The following is a 24,811-nucleotide window of genomic DNA, read 5'->3' as shown; positions in this document are numbered from 1 at the left end:
AATATTAAGAACTCATTTGTTTCCAATAGTTTTACAACCATGTGGAATTTCAACTAGTTTCCAAACATTGTTTGATTTCATTGAATCCATTTCTTCTTCCATTGCATTCAACCATTTGTCCCTCAAAGGACAAGATAGAGTCTCGTCTATGTTTTTAGGCTCTTCTTCATCAATTGAAGATATGATATAAGTATGCCCCTCAATCTCATAATGACATTTAGGCATACCTTTCCTATTACTTTTCCGAATTTGAGGATTAGATGAATCAACATGATCCGGATTACTCCTCCTCAGATCATAAGAATCATCGTGATCAGAATTATTCCCATTAGGATTGCTCTCACTCGGATCAAATGAATTACTATGATCAGGATTTCTCCCACTGGAATCAAACAATAACTCATCCACTTGATCTTTTGATGATTCATGTGGCAACAACCCGTTATTTGAATCGGATAACCCAAATAAAGGTTCATTCCCCTTTATCACCTCTCTTAGAAAAATCATTCTCCAAAAATTTTACATTTCATGATTTAATCTCAGTAATGCTTCCATCATCTTGTTCACCAATGAACACGTAACCCTTAGAATGCTCAGAGTATCTGATCAAAATACATTTCTTTCCTTGAGACCCAACTTTCTGTATTTACTTGTAGAATCATAAATATAAGCAGTTGGTCCCCAAGTTACTTAGGTCCGGTTTCCGACCCATCCAAAGTTCATATGGCGTTGAAGGAATTGACTTTAAAGGTACCTTGTTCAAGATATAGATCACAACTAATAAAGCATCTCTCCAAAAGGAAATAGACAAATTAGCTTATGTCATCATGGACCTCGTCATATCTAATAATGTTCTATTCCTTCTCTCAGCAACACCATTTTAATCAATTGTCTAATTATGCCCTTTTCATTACATAGATCCTTAAATTGATCTGATAGATATTCACGTTCTCTATCAATTCTCAAAGCCTTTATTGTCTTATGCATTTGATTTTCCACTTCATTTACATAGCATCTAAAACATTCCAATGCTTCAGATTTATGTAAAATCAAATATACATGACCATAACGAGTGAAATCTTCTATAAATGTAATGAAGTAAGAGGCTCCATATCTAGCCCTCACACTCATTGGACCACATATATCTGAATGAATCAATTGCAAAGGAAATTATGCCCTAATTGTTTTTCCAAATGGTTTTTATGTCATTTTACCAGCAAGACAATGCTCGCAATTAGACAAATCAACTTTAGAAAGAGAACCTAATAGTCCTACTTCTATTAGCCCATCCTGTCTTACCCAATGTGACCTAATTTAGAATGTCAAATATAAGCATCCACATTTGCATTACTAGATGAACAAACGTTTAACGAAACACAACAATCAACATAATAGTTAAACATTTGTCTGGCACAAGCTAACACAATAAAACCACTCCTGAGATGTCCACAACCATAATACATAGTGTTATAGTAGATACGAACTAAATTACTACTAAAGTTCAAACTGAATCCTAATCCCAAAAGAACAATAGATACTAGATTTCGTCAAATTTTTGGTATATAGAGGACATCATGTGAGATAAAAGTTCAGCCTTCATGCAACTCAAGTTTGCAAGTACCAATGCCTTTGACTTCAACTTTAGCATTATTTCCTAGATATATCCATCTTATGCCACAAGGAACTCGGTGAAAATCTATAAACGTTTCACAATCTCTAATCACATGGTCTGTTGTTCCTAAGTCTAGAATCTGCACAGGATAGGATTCAGTTAGTAAAACAGTACTAGAAACACATATAGTACTCACAAAAGTGTTAGTAAGTGCTACCTTTTTAGGCTCAGGGCACTCACAAGTGAAATGACCAAATACTTGGTAATTGTAGCACTTTATTTTGCTCTTATCTTTCTTTTTCCCAAACCTCTTCCGCTTATTCTTTTGGTTTGGCTTGAAATTGTTCTTCTTGAACCCTTCCACAACATTCTTCCCTTTCTTATTTTTCTTCCCGCTCTTAAAGTGTTTAAAGCCCAAAGCTTTCTTGAAACTAGATTCAGCCACAAAAGAACTTGCTATGGACTCAGCAGCACCAAGCCGCTCATCCTCAAGTTCAACATGGCGAGCAGCATTAGAGAAGTCTTAATGCTATCATTGTAAGTCAGATTAACTTTCAAATGCTCCCACTTGTCAGGAAGAGAATGGATCAAAATTTGAACCTGTTGCTCATCAGAGAGCATATGACCAGTTGATTTCAATTCATGTATCATGTTTGACATAGTTCATAAATGTTGTTTGATGCTCTGGTCAACTGGTTTCTTGTAAGTGTCAAACTTGGTAGTCAATTGCCTCAAATGGATGACTGTAGTACCTCCGTACTTCTCCCTTAAGTACACCTAAATGTCATGAGCAGTAGGATGTTGCTCACATTCATAGATGAGATCATCAATTACAAAGCTAACTAAAATAGCACGAGCAGTGAAATCTTTCTTTTTTCATACCTGGTAAGCTTCTTGATCTCTCCTCTTTTGAGCATTGTTCCCCACTCCGGGACTTGCATGATTTGGTTGATACCCTCTAAGGCACTTTGCTCATCAAGCACATAGCAAATCATTGATCCGCTTTGGTTAAGTATTTCATCAATTATGCTCTTCCAACATCCAAGCAGAGAATCTTGTAGAATTTGAACTATATCATCATGTTCAAAATAATGATCCAAATATATAAGATATAATCATTTCTCCTCCCAAACTTTAAGATGTTGAGGTATTGTGTGCATATAATCCATTTCATAATGCTTAAACATATGCAACTTTGCTATTCTTTCCGGGGGCACTTTGGACTTTAGCTGCTCCCCGGAGGATGCTAAGAGTTTGTTTAATTCTAGTCATATCTATACTATGGGGAAAAAAATGTATTAGATTGGACACAAAACCAACCCTTAATGTCTATTTGATCGAATATAAGCCAAAACGCAATTAATTGAATCAATAAATCATAAAGTTTAATTCCAATTAAACCCGTGAATTAATTGAAACATAATATTTCATTGTTGCTGCAACATGCAATATTTCACTTCCCATTAAAATATAACACCTGTGAATTAATAATTCTAATCAATTGCAACATATTTAAAAAAAAACGTTTGTTTTTTTTTTTTGGAAAAAACAAAAAAACGTGGATCCAAAAAGATAATAAAAAATATGCCTTTAACATACAATAATTAAAACCCGTTATTTTGCTTGTACTGCCGAATCACGAAACCTCAAGTTTCATTTTTTTTTTCTCGCCATTACCAATGTTGTTTCATCTTCTCTGCCGCTAGCATCTACGCCTTTCACCCATCGGCCAATATCGGAGACAAACCCCATGACATTCTCTGCTGCACTCAATGCCCAAAGATAGCCGCCGATCGCGACTGCTCCAGTGATGGCAGCAATCGCGACTCGCGATTGCATCTAGTGAAGGCGATAGATCGCAACACTTGGCGACGACAACCGTAACGGTTCTAGTAGCGAAATCGAGTGCAGAATGTTTTAAAGATTTCAACACAAAACCCTTTTTTTCATAGCAAATTAGTAATGGGAAAACATAATCTGTGTTCAAAAATCAACATGCTCATGGCATCCTCTTGCAATCAGTAATGGGAAACACGCATATGAACATGCATATCATTCGAATCAACCAAAATGCATTTCAATGTATCAAAATCGAGTTAGAAATTCAACTAATTAATGCTTTGATACCAATGACGGAAAATTATCTTGGAAATCGAATAAAACACCATTCGTTTTAGAATCGTTTGTAGTTGATTTACTAACCTTTCGTCTAGTGAAATTGATGCCTCAATGGTTCGATACCGATTACAAGTGGAAAGGAATCAATTCCCATAATCCAGTTGCTTAAATTGTGATATGATGCTTTGCTTAAAAAAAAATGAAGTTACTGAGAAAAAAAACTCTTGCTCTGTTTTTTTTTCCTTTTCTCCCTATATACATGCAAGTGGGACCAAAAGAGGTTATCAAAAATAAAACCACTCCTTCCAAAACATTCAAATTCTAATATTTGAATGCAATTGGGATGAGTCGGGTTAGTCCTCATGGCGACCCATTTAGCCAATAACCTTTTTTTCTTACAATATCCCTTTAACTGGACTTTCTAGAGTATCACCTTGAAACGGAGGTCAATTCTCAACGAGGGAAGTTAATTAGAGTTTGATGGGTTTTCCCCAACTTAATGTTAGAAAACGACTTGTGCAATCTAGAGATTATATGATCGGGGGCCCTCGGGCATCCCTTTAATCGGACTTTCTAGAGTTACTTCTTGACTTAATGGCGTTGGAACTGGGTGTTGACTCTCTAGTGCGATCTTCGTGGGGTTGTGTCGGACTTTGGTTAGAATCCCTACAAGAGTGTAAGCAAGGGGTTCAGAGATGAACAATTCACAGGACATTAACTAGTATCATAGTGAAATCGAAATCCTAGAATCTATCATTCACCAATCCAACTTCACCTCCTTCTGTGTTCACTTATGCTCACACTCTTTCCCTCTCTCTTTCCTCCTCTCTTTCTCTTCTCTCAACAACTCTCTCTCTTTCTCAAACGCTCATGAACCAACTTTCAATTGTCTAGATAATTCACCGTACGAAATCAACTAGTGTTTAATGAACAATCTATGTGGTTCGATATCTTTTTATTACTGACGACGTGGTCATGCACTTGCGACTGTATAATTAGTTTTTGGCGTCGTTGCCGATGACTGTTTCTGATTAACATTAGTTGATTAGCATATGATTTACTCTAAATATTTTTTCTTTTCTTTTTGTTTTTAAATTCTACATTTATTTTTTTAAAACCAATCCAAAATTTGTTGGATGCCTTCATTACTTTATATCTTTTATATCCATGTGCTAGGTTATGATTACTCCCTGTGTCTGATGATTTTATTGTAATTATTTCAGGTGAGACCAGGTCGGTGCAACTTAATGCAATGTATAATTTAAATGACAAGCAAAATGAGAACATCTGTAGAGTTTGTGGTAGCTTATTCCATTCGGCTGCTATATATCAGTTCTTCCAAAAAACTGCTAGCTCTATAATGGAACTTTAGTACTTATTCCAACCTCAATATCAAGACATATATGATTCAGTTCCTAGTACTTCTAGCTATGACTAGGGAGATCAGCAAACTCAGAACTTTCAACCCCAACATACTTTTGAGCAAAATTACAACCGCGGCAACATATCCCTGACCCACCTCAGCACTACAATTAAGATTAGATGGATTATCAAAATTTTGATTATAACTGCATACAAAATGTCGAGCAATCTTCTCAAGTAAATTAGAGTCTGACAGAATTTCAAGATGATTCGCTGTTAGATGAACCACATCAATTTCAGCAAGGTGAGCCGACTCACTAGTAAGGACTCCAAGGCTTAGAAACTCCATCTCCGTCAAACGATGACAACATTTCAAGAATTAGAAGAGCTCATGGTGCAACGAGGGATCTTGTTTCTCCGATCCCTCGGAAAGTTAATGCCTCAAGTCCAAATTTGGAGTTCCAGTTAAATGATGTTTTGGAGGGGATGGATGGTAAAGTTGATGGTGATTCTACTTATGATTTTGCAGCTTTACAGGACTCCTCTACTGTTTTGCATGGCAATAATATATTAGACGATACTCCAGACATTGATATGACCTTTGATGTATGTTCAACCAACCTTGTTGGGATTATAGATGAGGCAGATGATGATATTGTGTGCAACCCTCTAAGTGGGAAGTAATGGATAGTTGGAGACCCAGAACTAGACACTCCCACTTTTGCATATGCCTCACTTTCTTCTAAACAAGGTCTCACCATCAACTATAATAATTGCACTCTTGGCCTGGATACTTAAACTGTACCTTCTCCAACCTCCCGAGAGAATCTTCAAAGAGAAGAAGAAAGAGAGAGTGGTTCCTCACAATATATTTCTCATGATGAAAGCTCCCTCCGCATTATGGGTCATTAGCAAGAAAGTCCGGAGATATCATACTCCAGCAAGATCGCGATTTAAGTGAACCAAATAAGGGGTCGAGTTAGCGCTTCTCAAGAGGCAACCCAAGTTCTTTCTTATTTTCATTTAAGATTTTCTTTACTTTACTTTTTCCTTAACCTAATCCCTCTATTTGGTTTTTCTTGTCTATCTTCTTTTTGTAGGATTCAAAGTTGTGGAGGAATGAGAATACCAAATAGAGAAGTATCTTCATACAAATGTCTCAACTATTTAGAGTTCATCACTTGATAACTTCTCTAACTTCAAAACCTCTTCTATATTACATTCCTAGTTTTCATTGGAACAATGAAAAATTTAAGTCAGGGAGTTCAGTTTAGTTTTTGTCATATTTCATTACATTCCTTTTCGCATAATAAAAAAAATTTTTGGATGCATCATACATCACGTTATGATTGTTTGTTCCTTAATGCAAAATTGCTAACATGCTTGTTCTAGATTTCATGCAGTTTATTGTTACTTATGATGTTAGTATATTTAGTGATCTATCTTTTTCTATCCATGCTAGCATAAAATGAGAAATGTTTTTATGGTAAGAGTTAAAGTATTGGCCTTGTTTTGGGATCTCCCCACACTTTGTCTAGTTTTGATGATAGATAATTCTGAAAATAGTCATAATTCATAGAACTTGATTAGTACTAGTGTTTCTTTAGTGATTTTTCAAACTATATTTTGATTTCTGGATGAGACTCGAATTATGTCAACTCATTTGAAAAAAATCAAAATATCCCTACATTTGCATTCATGTGCATGTGTTCAAGTGTTGCACCTTGCAATCACTTAGAGAAAAAAATGAATAAGAGATATAAAAAAATAATTATCGTGAGTGGAACCTAGTGAATTATCCCTTTGAGACTGAGTTAGGTTATTAGAGAAATAGCTGCTATGTTTCTCTTGATATCAAGCACGCCTTTGAGACCCTAGGTAGATTGAGAATGATGAACCATGCGAGTGGCAGTTAAAGCATAAGGATCATGGTCTTATGACGACTTGACTAGGCTTAGGGATTGAAATTTGAAAATTTTAGACCACTATTTACACTGAGCCTGGAGAACTATTTCTTAGACCATATTCAAACAACTTTTGTATCTTGCTCACTAATGAAATCATTTGATAGGATTAGACTGACTCGCTAGAGATTATGATACACTATTTAACCACATGAATCTAAATTACAAGTTTTTGCTTGAGGACAAGCAAAGATTTAAGTCGGAGGTGTGGTGAGCGTAGATTATATATGGCATTGTTTAACGCACATCTACTTATATTTTATGAGTATAATCTATTTTTTTTGCACCATATTTCATTATTATGTCATACTTCCATTCTATTTGTTCGGAGATCTACTTTTTGCTTGTTTTTATTGACAGAACACAAATTAGAATGAAAATGGAACAAAAGCACATATTGAAGCAACTTGTGACGATCTAGCAACCAGGTCATTCCCTTGGCACGGTCGTGTGCCCTCTCCCGAAGCAAAACAGGGCAGGTCGTGCCCTAGAGGCACGGTCGTGCCTAGATGCACGGTCGTGCCCTAGACGCACGGTCGTGCCTCAATCAGCAGTTGTCCAAGGGTGAGCATGTAAAACCACATGGATGTGCCCCCTTCCAGAGCAAGGCTCGGGTCGTGCCTTCTGGCACGATCATGCCCCCCATTTCCAGGGAAGCACAAGTCTCGGTCATGCCAAGAGGCACGACCGCCTCGTTGCCAGAGAAGAACAAGGGGCAGGGCTGTGTTGTTTCACACGGTCGTGCCCCTCACCCTTGTGGCACCACATGCCACGATCGTGCCTCCAGGCGCGGTCGTGTGCTGGAGAACACGAAGGAGTCGTGCCCCCGCTATAAAAGGGGATTTTTTTCTTCTTTTCACTCATCTTGGGTTTAGGGTTTCACCCTCATTCCTGGGGAAGGGTTCTCCCCTCTTTGAGGAACCCTAGGGCTTCCATCTTCACCGATCCGCACAATCCGTCCACCTCCGAAGCTAGGACTTCATCCGAGGAGACCGAGAACCCATTGATAAGCATTCCTCCCTTCTTTATCTTGTATTTTGATTGTAGGATGCTTTATTTCTCGTCTTTTGGTTGTATTTCCTACGCAATGGAGTAGATTATCTGGATTATAGGAGTAGGGAGTAATTATAATGCGATGTTGATGTATGAACTATGTATTTGGTCATTTCTTTGTTCAATGATATATGTTATAGCCTGGTTCTATTGTGTTGTGCCTTGTATATGTTTGACGAAATGCGTGTGAGGTCAATACACTTAGATGTAGAGAATCGATCACTGTGTAGAGGAAGTACTTTGGATTGTATGACTAGGGGCTTTATGACAAAAGGTATCTCTTTAACCGGACTTTCTAGAGTATCACCTTGAAACGGAAGTCAATTCTCTACAAAGGAAATTAATTAGAGTTTGATGGGTTTTCCCCAACTTAATATTAGGAAGTAACTTGTGTAATCTAGAGATTATATGGCTGGGTCCATGACAGATGGTATCCCTTTAATCAGACTTTCTAGGTTACCTCTTCTACTTAATATCATTAATCTACCGTTAGGAAGCACATTAGACAACTGTAGAGATTGTATGACCGGGGCTATCCATTTAACTGGAATTTCTAGAGTTGCTTCCTTACTTAATGACATTAGAACTGAGTGTTGACTCTCCGATATGATCTTTGTAAGTTTGTGCCAGACTTTGGTTAAAATTTCTACAAGAGTGTATGTAAGGAGTTCAGGAGATAAATAATTCATTGGGACATTAACTAGTATCACAGTGAAATCAAAACCCTAGAATCTATCATCCACCAATCCAACTTCACCTCCTTCTGTGTTCACTTGTGCTCACACTCTTTCCCTCTCTCTACTCTCTCTTTCTCTTCTCTCAACAACTCTCTCTCTTTCTCAAGCGCTCGTGAACCAACTTTCGATTATCTAGATAATTCACCATACGAAATCAACTAGTACTTAATTAGCAGTCCCTGTGGTTCGATATCTTTTTATTATTGACGATATGGTCGTGCACTTGTGACTGTACAACATTACCTAACCAAAGATCACATAACTGTAGATATTGTGAGCTTTGTGACAATTGGGCATTGATGCTTGATTGAAGATCATATGGTTAAAAACTTCTGACTTAACAGCCAAAACAATCCCTTGATTGATATGGGTCAAGCACACCTTTTTTGTCATATATCATTAGGATTCCCCATCTAAGAAGTGTAATATTGAGTTTGGTTCATTTTACAACGAATATGTATGAAATGTCATGATGTATTTGCATTGTCGCTTCTTATTTATATACTTGTCTACCTTTTGTTGGATTCTTCTAGCAGACTCTTGTATCAATTTTATCAAGAATCCTACTCTTACATTTTCCTTTGCAAATCAACCCAAGGCTAGTGGAGGACTTTGAATCAGGTTGTTAAGCTCATTGCTACTTTGTTTCTCTTAGACACAATGAATACTAGAATTGAATCTTTAAGGTGTCCTTTTTTAAATCTTTTCTGTTTTTACTATTTTGATGACCATGTGCTTATTATGTTTCAACATGCTGTATTTCCTTTTGCAACTATGAGATATTTTGTACTGTTAAAATATTATACTCTGTGTTTCATTTGTTAATGATATCCCATGATGTTGAGTGACAATGAGCTTTGAATGTTGAGCTTCGACTGTTGTCTATCATTCCAGAGCACAATCCCTTGACCAGGTCAAGGCCATTTATCAGAGTGGTCATCCTCAGTCATGAGAAGGGAACTCACTCGTGGTGTGACATGAAGTTAAAAACTTTGGTATGAAAATTGGCTTCCAATCGACATTTTGAATTTTTAAGCTAAGAAGTACCAAATTCTACCTAGCTCTCCTTCCCTCTCCAAAAAATCAATCATCCATATTGACTAAGCCATTCGTTACTTCAGAGACTTACTTCAAATGGCTACACAAGCAGAAGAATTAATAGAATGAAAGTGTCTTTTGAGCATGCAGGTGTTACCTTCCATCATTAAGTTTCACAGTAGCTAGAGCACCATCATCTGAACCTATATATTGCTTCCCTTTCATTAACCGACAAGAAATTCCCAGACTATCAGCCAAAACCTACAACACATAATATTTTAATTTAACAAACTGAGGTAAAGACTAAAACCAAGAAATCTAGCAACAAATTTAAAATTTTAGAGGCTAATCGCCCATTTTAGCAAGCTATGCATTTTTATGTCAATTTAGCTTCTGCTTGCTCACAATTCATGTCTATGATAGGAAATAAAAATTTTAAAAAATAATTTATCAGATTGTTCCTCAAGGAATCTACAGCGTCATATGATAAGGAAACATTTTTATTTTTTAGGGAATAGCCAAATAATAAATTTTCATTTATCCATATAAAAAGTGCTAGAACAAATTTGAACATCAAAAAGTCAACATCAGATCTGCGATACTAAAATTGTATGAGAGTAAGATTCCCACTAAATTTTGTGGTTCATCTTACACAAGCTAAATTGAGAGGCAACTAATGAACCAATTGAAGGACAAGATCATAACAGTAGAGAAATAGTGTTTTGTTATTGTTATAGAAAGGAGATTAATCAAAATCCATGAAAATGTAGCCTCCAAGTCCAATTAATAATCAAAATTATAGGTATGGGGAGTCTATTATTTAGACAGTCCCACTCAAGCTAGAGCATAGATATGCATGCTCTTTTTGTTACACAAATACAAACAAAACTTCTTTTCGCACTATTACAAGCCAATTAAGGGGCTGCGTAAAAAATCATAATTTATAATTCAAATGAAGTATATGTTATGAAGCATGCCGATCGTTTTGGATACAAAATATCAAGTGAAATGGCAATCAACTTTAATGTGTGTAGTGCATTCATAAACCATTAGACTACTTAAAACGTAAATGGCTGCTTGATTATCAAATGTATATTCAGTAGTTTAGTGCTTACAAATTTGAGATCGTCAAGTAAAGACTTAAAATAAATCATTGCACAGATTTTGGATATCCTTTCTCCATATTCTACTTCTCACTAAATTGAGATATAACAGTGTTGCTGTTTGTCATGTTACCAAATTGCCTCGAGATATATACAAAATTCTGAAGTAACCCTTCTATAAATAATAGATTTCAACATAATCAACAAAAAATACTTCAATATTTAGATTGTCATACTCCTTATAAAATAAATCTATCATTGAAGGAGAGTCTTGGCACAATGGTAAAGTTGTTGCCCTAAAGGTCACGGGTTCGAATCCTAGAAACAGTCTCTTGCAAAAAGCAGGGAAAGGCTGCATACAATGGATCCTTCGCCGGGACCCCGCATGGCGGGAACTTCATGCACCGGACTGCCCTAAATTGAACATCTTTTAATATACTACTAAATTCTTAATATTGCATCCCAGTAGCACCTTTTAGTCTTTTGTGAGAAATGAGCTACAACACCAATTACTAAATATCTATGATTCCCATCAATTTCTATTAAAAAAAATGGCATCAAGATAATTGTCAAATTACAATTCTGATAGTGTCATCAGACAAAAACTAAACTATCTGGTTTTCTTCACTTATAACAAACTTTGTAGTAATCACTTCACAAAACATTTCAAACTACGTTCAAGGAATTATTTGTAGGTTCCTCTGTATGAACTTCTCCAGAAAGATTGTCAACAACAACAACAATCAAGCATTTTCCCACTAGGTGGGGTCGGCTATATGAATCCTTTTACACCATTGAGCTCTATCTCCTATTATATCATCATCTATATTTAAATAAATTTTATCTTGTTTTATTGTTGCTAACCAAGTCTTTTTTGGTCTTCCTCTTCCTCGTTTAATATGCATGTTTATCATAGTTTCACATCGCCTAACTGGAGCATTTATTGGTCGTCTAAGTACATGTCCGTACCATCTTAAACGTGTCTCTCGGAGTTTGTCCTCAATAGATGCAACTCCGACTTTCTCTCTAATGCTCTCATTCCTTATTTTGTCCATCTTCGTATGTCCACACATCCACCTTAACATCCTCATCTCTGCAACTCTCATCTTATGCTCATGTGCTCGAGTCATAGCCCAACATTCAAGGTACTTTATGATCACATAAAACACCCGATGCTCCCCTCCATTTCACACATCCTGCTTGTATTCTATGTGTAATGGTTTAAATCCCATATATTTAAATCCCTCAATCATTTTGTAAAAATGATCCTAAATATTTAAATCTCTCGATTCCGGGCAACTCGTCCTCTCCTATCTTAACAATTGTTTCATTACTTCTAATATTGCTAAACTTAAATTTAAAATTTCGACTCTACCAAGCTTTCTATCAGACCTTAACCATACTTTCGGTATCTATCTTCCGTGCCATACATCTCGAAATAATATCATTAATATAACATGCTTAAATGTGTAGTGAGTTCGTCCATAATTAGTGTAAAAAGATAGGGACTTAGGGTTGATATGTAACCTATCTTTATCGAAAATTGTCATGTCTTTACTCTGGTTGTTACCTTCTATACATATCCTTAATTAGTTCAATATATGTTACGCTAACACCTCTCTTTCTAAAATTCTCCATATAATTTCTCTTGGGACTCTATCATAAACTTTTTCCCCGATATTTTTCAATTAATTGTCTAAGGAGATGTATAGCTTCTATTGTCGACCTTCCAGGCATGAACCCAAATTGATTTTATGTCACTGTGGTCTCCTTCCTTAATCTTTTTTCTATTACTTTTTTCCAAAGTTTCATAGTATGACTCATTAGTTTAATACCCTTATAGTTTGCACAATTTTGTATGTCTCCCTTGTTCTTATATAAGGGAACATTCATTAAAATAATTTTGGCAACTGAAAAAAAAAATTGATATCTATCTGAAACATTCATTAAAATAAGCGAATTAAGAAGAGCAATAAGAGAGAATGCTCAAAGTAATCAACACCATAAATCTGAGTGCAAATTTTGGCAACTAATTTTGTCAAGTCAATCAACAAACACCCAACAACAAGGAGTTGTGCACCACAAGAAAGAGAAACAAGCTCCTTAATCTTTGTCATAGCAAAGCACAAATCTTGATATCCATTGTCGATTTTTAGCAAGGAACTTAATGGCTTTGTATGCAAGTAGACTCAAAAGCAATTGTTACTTTTGCAGGAAATGAGATGAGTAATAAATAGATTCCATAAGTGAGGAATTATTTTTACCTTCCTAGATAACTAACCATGGTATTCCATTAACACAAGTTTTAGGTGTACTTAGCTAATCTTTTATTGCAAATTAAGATATATTTGTAACTATACCCAGTAAAGCTAAGACAATTTCTTATAAAGCTATTAAAAAGATTAAAAGGCAAAGAGATGCTAACCTTGAACATTAAAGCACGATGACGGGCTAAACCGACCGTCAGATGTCCAAGGGGAAGCACAATGCTTCCAGTAGTCGATATTAAATAGTGTCTAAGATTCTGATATGATTTCAACATGCTTTCAGGATCAGAAACTTTTCCACCCATATAGTGAGCTACTATAAAGGCAACCTTCTGCACCAAGAGACCACCTGATGAATCTGAAGAATCAGCCCCTAACTTTTTAGCCATTAGTAACACTTTCTGTTCAAGTTTGGAAAGGTCAGCGTCTTCTTTTTTGTTTACCAATGCAGCTTCCCAACCAATATTGTCAGAGATTGGTATTTGTTGCAAATACATAAGGGAAGGCATTTCCGAAAATGTTGACCCAATTGAAGCAGGATAAAGATCATAGAAACCATCCAAGATTTTGTCGTCATAATCGAGAACATTATAACTCTGTCGATGATAACGAAATCAGAAATGTCAATGATAGTAAAAGCTGAAAATGGATGATAGCAGTTGCATCACTAGGCACACATAAACACTAGCAAGAAATCAGTATAGCTGAAGAATATTTGCTTGCAATGATCAGAAAAATGCAATCATAAGGTGAAAAGTTCCATGAAAAAAAATAAATTAGACTAGCCACAAATAGTGGTATAAACTATAAAGTACATTGGCTTACACTGATCACACAACACACAAACGAGATTCTAACACATATGAGCACCAAATAAATGGAACCGGGAGTTACAAAAGTGAAATTAGGATATAAAATTTTTATAACATGGTCATGCAAACTAAATCATGCTAGAGCATAGATATACCCGACTTAATACATAAATTTGAAATAAAAAAATAAAAGAGCTGCTAAGGTATCAGACGAAGATATGGAAAATGACAGATTATGGGGAAAAGAAAAATTATAATTCTGGTATTTACTCTAAAAGTGAGAAATGGAAAATTGGAGAAAGTCAGCATGGGAGAAGATGCTAAAAGGGAATAACATTCTGATATTGGCATTGCTAAGAGAAAAATAAAAAATAAAAAGAAGCAACTGTTGGAAAAGATTAAGGGTAAAATCCATTATCAGGTCCATTACAACTTAAAAGAAAGCAAACAAGGCAAGGATTTGGAAAAAGATAAAGATTCAACAATTACTCCTTCAGAAGACAGAGGAAGAAGATATGTTGGGAGAGAAAGAGAGAGAGATTAATTTTCCTTTAATTTTGCAACTAATAAATAAAATGACGGATGAAAAAGAAACTAGCAACAAAGGAGAAGTGTTGGAATTTTCAAAAAAACAAATGTGTTGAAAAAGTTTTCAGAGATGGGAAAAAGGAAGGAGAGTTATTGGATTCTCAAGGGGAACTTTAGTACCATGTCTAGAATTTGGAGGGAGAATGAAATCCAACGCATGGTTGAAATCTCCTTCAATATTGTTCAATATTTAAGCTCAGTCCAACTCAGTTGTAAAGGCATATTAAACTGTAAAACTATAGGCTTAAATTTGTGCAAATAAACTATTGAGTAAGGTAATTTGCAATAAAACCCTAACAATATCTTGTGCTGATGATTGGAAATTCAACAGTGGTGATAGATATAAAATATGATGGTCATAGCAAACCGCACATGTCATTCACCTCAGTAACAGATTCATTGTCGCAATAGACGTCACATTTGAAACCTAAAAGTTTAGGACTTGAACATTTTAATTAGGAAGAACATAGTTTCCTTGTTAAAGAAAAGTCCATTACTCATCACTAGCTGATCAATATGGATGAAAATTCAATAGTGGGTGGAATTCATACTAATCATCAAGGACAACAAAGCATTGCTAGAGTGAGACCAAATAAAAAAGTTTAACTTGAATAAGAACTAAAGACAATAAGACAAATTGATTCATAAATCTTAGACTGGCTACCCAACAAGAACGATTCTGAAGTGTCAAATAAGAGCCTTGAAGCATAACAAAATAGAAAACGTCAACAAATAAATAAAAAAATAAACAAATAATAAGAACGCTATAACGGTGGCATGCAATTCTGAAACATTTAACGATGCGCAAACAGATAGAGCATGAGTAATTAGAGAGAACATAAATAATGAGACAAGAAAGCTCGTAGAAATTAACCCAGTATCGATAAGAAAGGATTTCCGCTGGGGAGTTCTCCGGTGGGCAGGAACCCAGACTAATCTGCTTCACAGCCTCGATCTGGGCCGCCTCCGGATCCTCTCTTGCGCTAAGCTCAAGAGCGAGCTGGATTTGGTACTCCTCGTCCATTTCCTGGTCCGTAGGCTTGCTCGACTCGGAATCTTCAGCAGGTGAATTAGATAGCTCTTCGGAAGCGACCAAGGAAACCACACTCGGCAATTCCCTCTGATCCACTCTCTGCCCGATAGCAAACGACGAGGAAGAGGAGGAAGAAGAGGAGGGAGGGGTAATGGCTTGCCTACCAGAGACCGAATTCAACCAGTTACTGAATCCGGATAAGGGCTTCTGTTCGGGTTGAGAGTGGGGTGCCTTGGCGCCAGTGGCAGAGGGGCAGACTTTGATCGGGGAGGAGGAAGGCGAGGGCGATGCTTCCCCGTCTTCCGAGTGACTCGGCACGATATGGAGCTTCTTGAGGAGGTTCTTCATCGTACACACGGCACGACTCCTCTCATCCCCAACTCACTCCTTCTTCAGTCCCCTTCTCCTTCTCAATTCGATCCTCAATCAGGCCTTGTTCATCTCCCCGATTGTAGCCGGCGGTGGGCGATGGCTATGCCGAATCCCTCATTGGATCTCCGCTTTCTTTTAATCGGTTGCTCGCTTTCCCGGTCGAGTGGGGAAGGAGGATGACAGCGTCAGCAGCAGACGACGAAAGGGGGAAAGCAGTAAGCGCCGCGGACATCAAAAGATGATGACTCTGCCGACGACGACAAAGTGGACGAGGGTGATGCGTTACGTACGCATTCCACTACCGGCTGTGCCATTGGATATGCAAGTGGGATCTCTTTCACTGAAAAGGTACGAAATCGCGTGCGACAATCATAGTGGTGGCAACGTTCAAGAATTAGGATATTATGTTTTCATCCCTGGGGATTAAGTGCTTTGAACGATGGATCACCGTTGCATGCGTGACATGACGGGCCCAGGGACTGATCCGACGTTGATCGAGAAGCGATAGCACCTGCCCCGGGAATGAACGCATTGGCAGACGCGCGACCACTTGAGCCTGCTGGCACATGCGTATCGCCACTTTGAGTAGTTTAGATTAGTCTGGACCCATCGGCTCCCGGATTGGATGTTGGGCGTTGCGATCCGTGTTGGCTAAAAATAGGCATATCCGTAAAAGGGAGAAGGCAGGTATAAAAATGCACGCCGAATCTTAAAATCGTCACATCAATGTTCCAACAACTAGTAAAAGTACGCTCAACTTCTTGTATACACAACTACCAGTCGTATTAAATATTAATAAGCCGTAAGCCGTTCCGGACAATGATATAACTAAGAGCTATAAAGTTTCAATTTTAGCTATAGTGATATTATAAGAGATTTTTTCTTTGGTAAAAATTAGATCTCGGTGCATCTGAATAATGAGGAGTTGTAGAAGAGTACATCGATGGACGTGAAGGACATGTATGATGTTCTGAGGGACGAGAAGTCGAAGTGGAAGTCTACTCGAGGAGAATATCGGAAAATGAGTCCGGATGAATCCTATTTCGGATTGTCACGATCCCCCAGACAATCGGAACAGTAGAAGAGTGAAATGAAGTTGGAGTTACTGCTGGAGGCGTCTTCAAAATGAATTGAAGGCGCCTCTGCACCTTCACTATGGAAGGCACCTTCCATGGTTGAAAGGTGCCTTCGATGAACAATACGAAGGCACCTTCCAGCCCTATGGAAGGCGCCTTCGACCAGGCTAATTTTATCGTTGCCAAGGGATAAAGCTTTATCCTTTGGCGCCTCGCTAAAGACGCCTTCCAACCCTATGGAAGGTATCTTCCAACCACGGATAAGATTTTTTAGGGGTTATAAAAAGACTCCTAGACCTAGGAAATATATAACAACTCCTGTATTCTTTTCCTAGCAATAGTCTGAGCAATTAACAAGCGTAAGAGACTTCTCCGCCTTCACTAAAGGAGAGTTTTAGAGTTTTTTTTTGTCCTTGGATTAACAATCACCTAGGTTGTAACCAAGTAAACCCTGCGCCTTTTCTTTATTTTCTTATTGTTTATTTTAATTATATTTTTTCTGCTAGTCTGAGTTGAACGGACGAGAAAGGTGTTTGTTTTACTCTTTGACAAATAAACTCAACCCCCTCTTGCCGATCCTAACTGGTCCAACAAGTGGTATTAGAGCCAGGTTGCCTCAGAAAGACTAACTGTCGACTGAAACAACGAGACGATGGCCGGTACAAGCACTCACCCACCAAAATTCGAGCGAGATTTCGTGCAATGAAAACGCCAGATGGAGGTATTCTTCAAAACGGTTTTGAAATTTTATTAATCATGAAATATGGCTTCGCAGTTTCGAAAGACAAAGAAGAATATCAATGGACGAAGAAGGAGTAAGCCGACTTCGTGACGAATGGTAAAGCATAACTCTATCTTCAGCGTCCTTCCGCCCCAAGAAGTCAATCTAATCGGTAGCTATGATTCCGCCAAAGAGCTCTGGGAGAATTTCCTAGAACTCCACGAAGGCACTTCTGAAGCAAAATTGGCAAGGCAAGACATCCTCCGAACCTAGCTGACAAACTTACGCATGAACAATGGAGAAAAGGTAGCACAACTCCAAGCACGAATCAAAGTGTTCATCACTGAGCTCAACAATCTCAGAGAAACGCTAATGAATCGAGATTCAATTCGGTATGCACTCAACGTCTCCGAGAACTCCAGAGTAGTCATCCTTAGTAGATGCATACTACATCTCTAGGAACTTCGAGGTAAGTACACTAAATAATTTATTTTCTACCTTTGAACTTCACGAAACTCGATGTGCAGATTCTAAAGAAATCGAAAAGTCGAACAATGATCTTGCCTTGAAAGCTAAGATGGAAGATCCTGACTCCGAAGCGTCGATCGACGAAGATGAAGCGACACTACTGGTAAGAAAGTTTAATAAATTTATTAAAACTAATAAATTTAAATCGTAGTCAAAAAAGTATTATCGGAACAAAAGGAAGGTCCGATGTTATAACTGCAATGAAGAAGGACACATCAAGGATGACTGCCCAAAATTGAAAAACAAGAACAAGCAGAAAGACAAGGGCAACAGACCAAAGTACAATAACTTGAAGGTCACATGGGACGAATCATCATCCTCTGAGTCCGAGATCAAGGCCTTCTCTGGACTAGCCCTAATGGTAAGCCATCAAGAAGATGAAAGTGTTGGTGCAGTTAGCATTAACGGTCTAACTTAGGTTTTGATGAATGACAAAGTAGGTTAAGTTAGTTTCGTTGTGATCTAACATTTTGACTAAGTGTGTAGGAGAAGCCCAGCTAGGTTGACGGACTGACTGGATAGCTGGCACGAAGTCCAGCTAGGTCGACAGGCCGACTTGATAGTTAGCACGAAGCTCAGCTAGGTTGACGGACCGACCTGATAGCTGGCATGAAGTCCAAACAAGTCGATGGGCAGACCGGATGTCTAGCACGAAGTCCAACTAGGTCGGCGGACTGACCGGACGTTTGGCAGGTAAGTTAAGATAAGTCACTGGAGGGAAGTGACTTGGTGAGGACGCGTTCTCAGTTAAAGAACTTAGACGTCGATCCAACTTAGAACCATTTCGGGAATCTAAGTTGAGATCGTGACTAGATTCCAGTCTCAGTGAGACAGAATCTAATTATTACCCTGTTTTATTATATTTGTGCTAACTTTTGTTTCACAGGGTAGTTTAATCTTTATTTTACCTCGGACTAACATTTTCTTATAGAAAAAGGAATTTCTGAAAAATAATGATCCGGGCGCCTGGAGTTGGTTCAAGCGCTCGGAATGGATCCGGGCGCCTGGGAGGCAAAAGTTATCCCGTCGCAGATATGGAGCGCGCTAATTGGCCGGACGTACGTCACAGTTTAGGCGCCCGGAAGGGATCCGGGCACCCGGAGCACTCCTATATAAGGAGCCTACTTCCAGAGCTAAAGACAACAACTGCTTCCTACGACTACTCTATTACGCTCTGCTCCTGCGACGCGATGACGCTTCTCCAACAACTTGCAGCTCAAGTCATTTTTAATTATTATCGGTATATTTTCTTTTTAAATGAGTTTTTGTACTTTCATTTGTAAACACTTTTCGAACTGCTAGTGAATTGTCCAATGAAAGCACTCGACAAATGTGGGCCTTGGAGTAGGAGTCGACAAAGGCTCCAAACCAAGTAAAACTGGTTCGTGTTAGCGTTGTGATTTTTATTTTCCGCTGCTTACTCTAATTCGATAACGAATTTTTCGATCACTATTCACCCCCCCCCCTCCAGCGACTTTCACAAAGGTAGATCCGCTACCTTAGCGGCCCCCCTCCAGCGACTTTCACGATCCAACAGAAAGCAGCTCAGAAATCAACATCGACGAAGGGGGAGGATCCTCAAAGGAAAGCTACAACGATGAGGGAGCGTCGGATCATGAGGTAAGTGAGGTATGTTCACTATCTCCCGAGCAGTCTTTTAATTTTATCAAAATGCTTTCTAAAAATTTGTGCAAATTAGAAAAAGGAAATGCTAAGTTAAAATTAAACTTAGCAAATTTATGTCCCTTAGAAATATATGATAATTTGAAATTAGAAAATGATAAATTGAAAACTCAAGTCAAAAGTTTAAATAATGACCATACATGCTTGAATTTGAATAATTGTTAGAAACCAAAATTTAAAAAGTATGTTAGACTAAACTGGTATATTAGACATCACCAGGGGCAAATTAAAAATATTTCTAAAAACTATACACCCTCAATTTTTAATTAACCCAGTAGATAGGAACTTATAGGTTCCAAAAATATACTTAGAGTATAATTCTTTTTAAAAGGGTTGAATGCAAGAAAAAAAATTAATTGACTAACTGTTAAAACCATTTACTATTATAATCTGTTAACAAGTTAAAAAAAAAATTTACAAAATATTTTTTCGTTATTTTTTTTTAAATACAAAGTATGACATTATAAAATTTTTTAACCATTTACTATTTTATTAAGTACCTCTTAAAATTAATTTCAAAATATTCTAACTCCTTATGTTATTTTTCCTATTTTTTATGTAATCAAAGGGAGAGGAATATATACAAGTTGGAGATTTTAGGGGATGATTTTAAAATTTTGAATTTTGTAACATTATACTTAATGTTCATAAAATGTTATTATTACAATTTATTTACAATACTTTTATTGCATTATTTTTACCTTAACTTGAACTTGGATTGATGCACATCAAAAAGGAGAAGATTGTTGAAACCCCGTGGTAGTTTTGATATGATCAACTAGGTTAAGTTAGGTCCTGTTGTGTTTAACCCTTGTGTCTAAGTGTGCAGGAGCTTAGAAACACAAGAAGTCGAGCGGAAGACGCAGCTAGCAAGAAGGATGACACGAGAAGGGAATCGATGGGCTTGGTGCATCCGAGGGACGAGGTGCTGAAGAAGAGTAGACCGATGGACGAGAAGGACGTGCACGACGTTTCGAGGGGCAAGAAGCTAGACCGGAAGCTTGCTCGAAGAGAAGGTCGAAAAATGGGTCCGGGTGAGCCATATTTTCGGATTCCACGATCACCCAAGCGATCGGTGCAGTAGAAGAGTGAAAGGAGCTGGAATTGCTACTGGAGGCGCCTTCAAAGTGAATTGAAGACACCTCCGCACCTTCACTGTGGAAGGTGCCTTCCAAAGCTGGAAGGCGCCTTTGATGAACAGTACAAAAGGCGTATTCTAGCCTTATGGAAGGCGCTTTCGACCAGGCTAATTTTACCGTTGCCAAGGGATAAAGCTTTATCCTTTGACGCCTTGTTGGAGGCACCTTCCAACCCTATGGAAGGCGCTTTTCAACCACGGATAAGATTTTTTAGGGGCTATAAAAAGACCCCTGATCCTAGGAAATAAATAATAACTCCTATATTCTTTTCCTAACAATAATCTGAGTAATTAACGAGTGTAAGAGGTTTATCCATCTTCACCAAAGGAGAGTTTTAGAGTTTGTCCTTGGATTAACAACCACTTATGTTATAACCATAAACCTTGTGCCTCTTTCTTTATTTTCTTGTTGTTTATTTTAATTATACTATTGTTGCTAATTTGAGTTGAACGGACGAGAAAGGTGTTTGTTTTACTTTTTAACAGATAAACTCAACCTCCTCTTGCTAATCCTAACTGGTCCAACAACTTTTCAATTTATCTTGATAGTCAGTGGAAAATTTCTATGGGGTCAGACCGGTCACCTCTAGAATTAGTTAGTCTGAATAGCTAGATATCTGAATAATAATTAACCATCACTATAAAGATGAACGATGTCTTCTTAATTTCTCATGTATTTAAAAATTAAGTCTCAACTTTGACGAATTAATAACAAATGATTGACTTAAGAATGTTGGATTATTATCGTCCGTTGTGAGCGCTTTCCGATTTAACTTGATGGTCGATGAAAAACTTTCGTGGGACCGGATCGATCACCTTCAAAATTAATTAGCATAAGTTAAATAGCCGATGTCTATTAAAAAATAATAATTACTAATAATTTTTTAAAAAATAATAATATTAAGTATTATAGCAAAAGGTAATTACGTTCATCTCAGGCACCCCTTACAATTATCCCCAGGTTATATGGAAGAAGGTAAATTATGGGGTTAGCTTATAGTCAACCGCTAAGTTGGTTAAAAGGGTGGGAAGAGTTTTTGTTTCATGGGAGTATATGTCTGCCAAAAATTGATCCCTTATTCTATTATAGTAAGTTGGTCACCCTCTAACTATTTGGGCATCTCATGAGGACAAGAATAATACTAAGTAAAAAAAATGATAAATTCATTTAATCTCATTGACTAGCCCTAAGATGACCAGTCCGACCCCATAGAATATTTCCACTGACTACCAGAGTAAATCGAAAAGTACGCATAGCTGGCAGCTTGGAAGCCTAGCATCCTTTAGTTGCGCACCCCATTTAGATGCAAAATTTCTACAAATACGTCATAACTAAAATTAAACTATAGATATCTGAATAATAATCTAGATATCTTATTGTGACACCATACGATAACACCATAATCGTATGATAAGAATAATACTAACTAGCCGAATGATCCGGTGGTATTAAAGATTGAAATATCTAACTGTGACACCGTAATCTTAGGATAGGAATAATACTAACTAGCGGAATGGTCCGGTGGTAACTTCAATTAGAATGTGATCTTGGTCTTTGAGAAATTAGGCTCACATTAGCCCTGATCTGAATTAGACCAATCTGTGGTAGTACTGATTCATATCCTCTACCCCTGATTTGATTCAGATTAGGCACAATGTGACCCTTATTTTCTAGAGATTAGGATCATATTACAGTTGAAAGTTAGCATAACATTATAGCACCTCCGGAGAGATCCAAATCTCGTGATCTAAAAAATCCATAGGACAAGAAATAAATCAAATTAAACTTATTTAGGTCTATTAGTGAATTTTTAAAACTGCAAAAAGTTCAACAGTGACCTCTATTGTTTATTTCGAAATTTCTGAATATGCTACAATGTTATACTAACTTTTAGTTAGAACGTGGTCTTGGTTTTCGAGAAATCAAGCCCATGTTAGGACTTCAGATCGGGCCTATAGCAGTACTGATTCAAATCATCCAATAAGATATTTTAAGTTTCGTAGATTTCTTAGATTCTAAGGAGTCCAACGATATCTTCTATTTATTTCAGGTCCCGTTCATGATAACATTGTATTTATAACAATAAGAAAAGGTATTGTAAGTACATAGCTTAATATCATAGAGAGAGGGTCAGATCCTCGTGCATCCTAAATATAAAAATTTATTTTGAATTAGATTTTTTTAAAAAATATAATTTAGATGCATTGAAAATTGGCATGTGAAAAAACTAATATTGACAGAAAAGATCATACCTTCTTGATCAATATGAAAATATGAGATGAAATTTAAGAATTGTTCAAATTTAAGTGCGTTATTTGTAAATCCCCATAGTTATTTAGGGGGTGTTTGATTGATGAATTTTGAAATAAGAAAATGAAATGATAATTTTATTGGGGCCCGTTATTAATTAAAGAATAGATTTATTATTTAATATTTATATTTAACAATTATATTTTATAGTTCCAATATTGCATTGTGCATGCATGCAGATTTTGCTCTAGATTGGGCTTGCTTCGAATTCCATTATAGTGCTATTTAGATTTGCTAGCTTCCAATGCAATCAATTTTATTTTAGATTTTGTAGTTTCTATTTTTATAGTGCACTTCAATTAATTCCAATGACAACTATATTTAATTACATATGAATTATAATTACTATATTCTGATGCTAAAATTATATCTAGATCTACAATATAATTATTTAAGACCTTACATCTAATTTTTTTTTTTCATCTCATTTTATAATTAGTTCATCATCTATTCATTATCTCATTAGTGTCCATATATTTTTTCCTCTCTTATAATTAGTTCTCTAAGAAGACATCCTTTTCCTATCTCACTCGATAATATTTTTTTCGCTTTCTTTTCCTCGAAATGTTCTTTATTGTTTTGCATAAATAAATTATGGAATGAATGAACTATGAATCCAAATCTAGATTATTAGTAATTGTATGAGAATTTTCTTATATATTTGTGTCAGTAATAGTCGAAGTTTGAAATATTATCAAATTAAAATTACATGGTGTGAATTTTTAAATTTAATTATTTAAAAAATTTAAATATGTCATTGTCGATCCCAAGTCTAAATAAAAAAAGGATAAAAAATTATTTTTTTTTAAAAAAATATTGTTAAAGGCTTTTTTTTTCTTCGCCTAGGCCCTGTAGAACTTTAAGCCGACCTGAACCAAACTTATATGATTAAATAGTTTTTATTTCCATTCATATTTATTTTCATTCCAATTTACTATTAAATTTATATCTATAATCATTTCTATTATTTAACTAAACGCCAGATTATAAGTTATTAAATTTTACGAGTTTCACATGCACAAAAACGAAAAAGAAAGAGTCCGTAATCGTCCTTTTTCCATGGCAAACGTTTCCCGAGTTAATGCAACCTGAGGAAGGGCCCGAGTGGGCAATGAGCTATTTTCGAAGGCGGGCCCCGCTTAAGGGAGTGCTCATCTAAGTTCTGCCGGGCGGGTCCCAACAGAACTAAACAGCTCACATCCGCCTCATCCACCTGTCGTCGACCGCACGCACTACTCCTCCGCCACATGATCAGCTATTTAATATTACTCGTTCATTTTCTTGTTCTCGTCGTC

General features: G+C 36.8%; 1 protein-coding gene across 2 annotated transcripts in view; it reads right to left on the bottom strand.

Moving 5' to 3' along the window:
* Positions 1-16,298, bottom strand: part of LOC122051113 (probable serine/threonine-protein kinase SIS8) — a 40,605-nt gene extending 24,307 nt beyond the window's left edge. Inside the window, exons 1-3 of one of the 2 annotated variants that reach the window (XR_006131328.1) lie at positions 15,529-16,298; positions 13,413-13,850; positions 10,042-10,145 (exon numbers count right to left, since the gene is read on the bottom strand). Coding sequence is in view for 1 of the 2 variants with exons in the window: in XM_042612074.1 (XP_042468008.1) it covers positions 10,042-10,145; positions 13,413-13,850; positions 15,529-16,035 (1,049 nt within the window). In the remaining variant the exon portion in view is untranslated. The remainder of the gene's footprint in view (positions 1-10,041; positions 10,146-13,412; positions 13,851-15,528) is intronic. The other variant, XM_042612074.1, reaches the window with a different exon arrangement.
* Positions 16,299-24,811: the final 8,513 nt, after the last annotated feature.

The sequence above is a fragment of the Zingiber officinale genome, chromosome 1B, assembly GCF_018446385.1.
Source record: "Zingiber officinale cultivar Zhangliang chromosome 1B, Zo_v1.1, whole genome shotgun sequence".
Classification (NCBI taxonomy): Eukaryota; Viridiplantae; Streptophyta; class Magnoliopsida; order Zingiberales; family Zingiberaceae; genus Zingiber; species Zingiber officinale.
The sequence above is the reverse complement of the archived record's forward strand: the minus strand, read 5'-3'. Positions and strand labels throughout refer to the sequence as shown.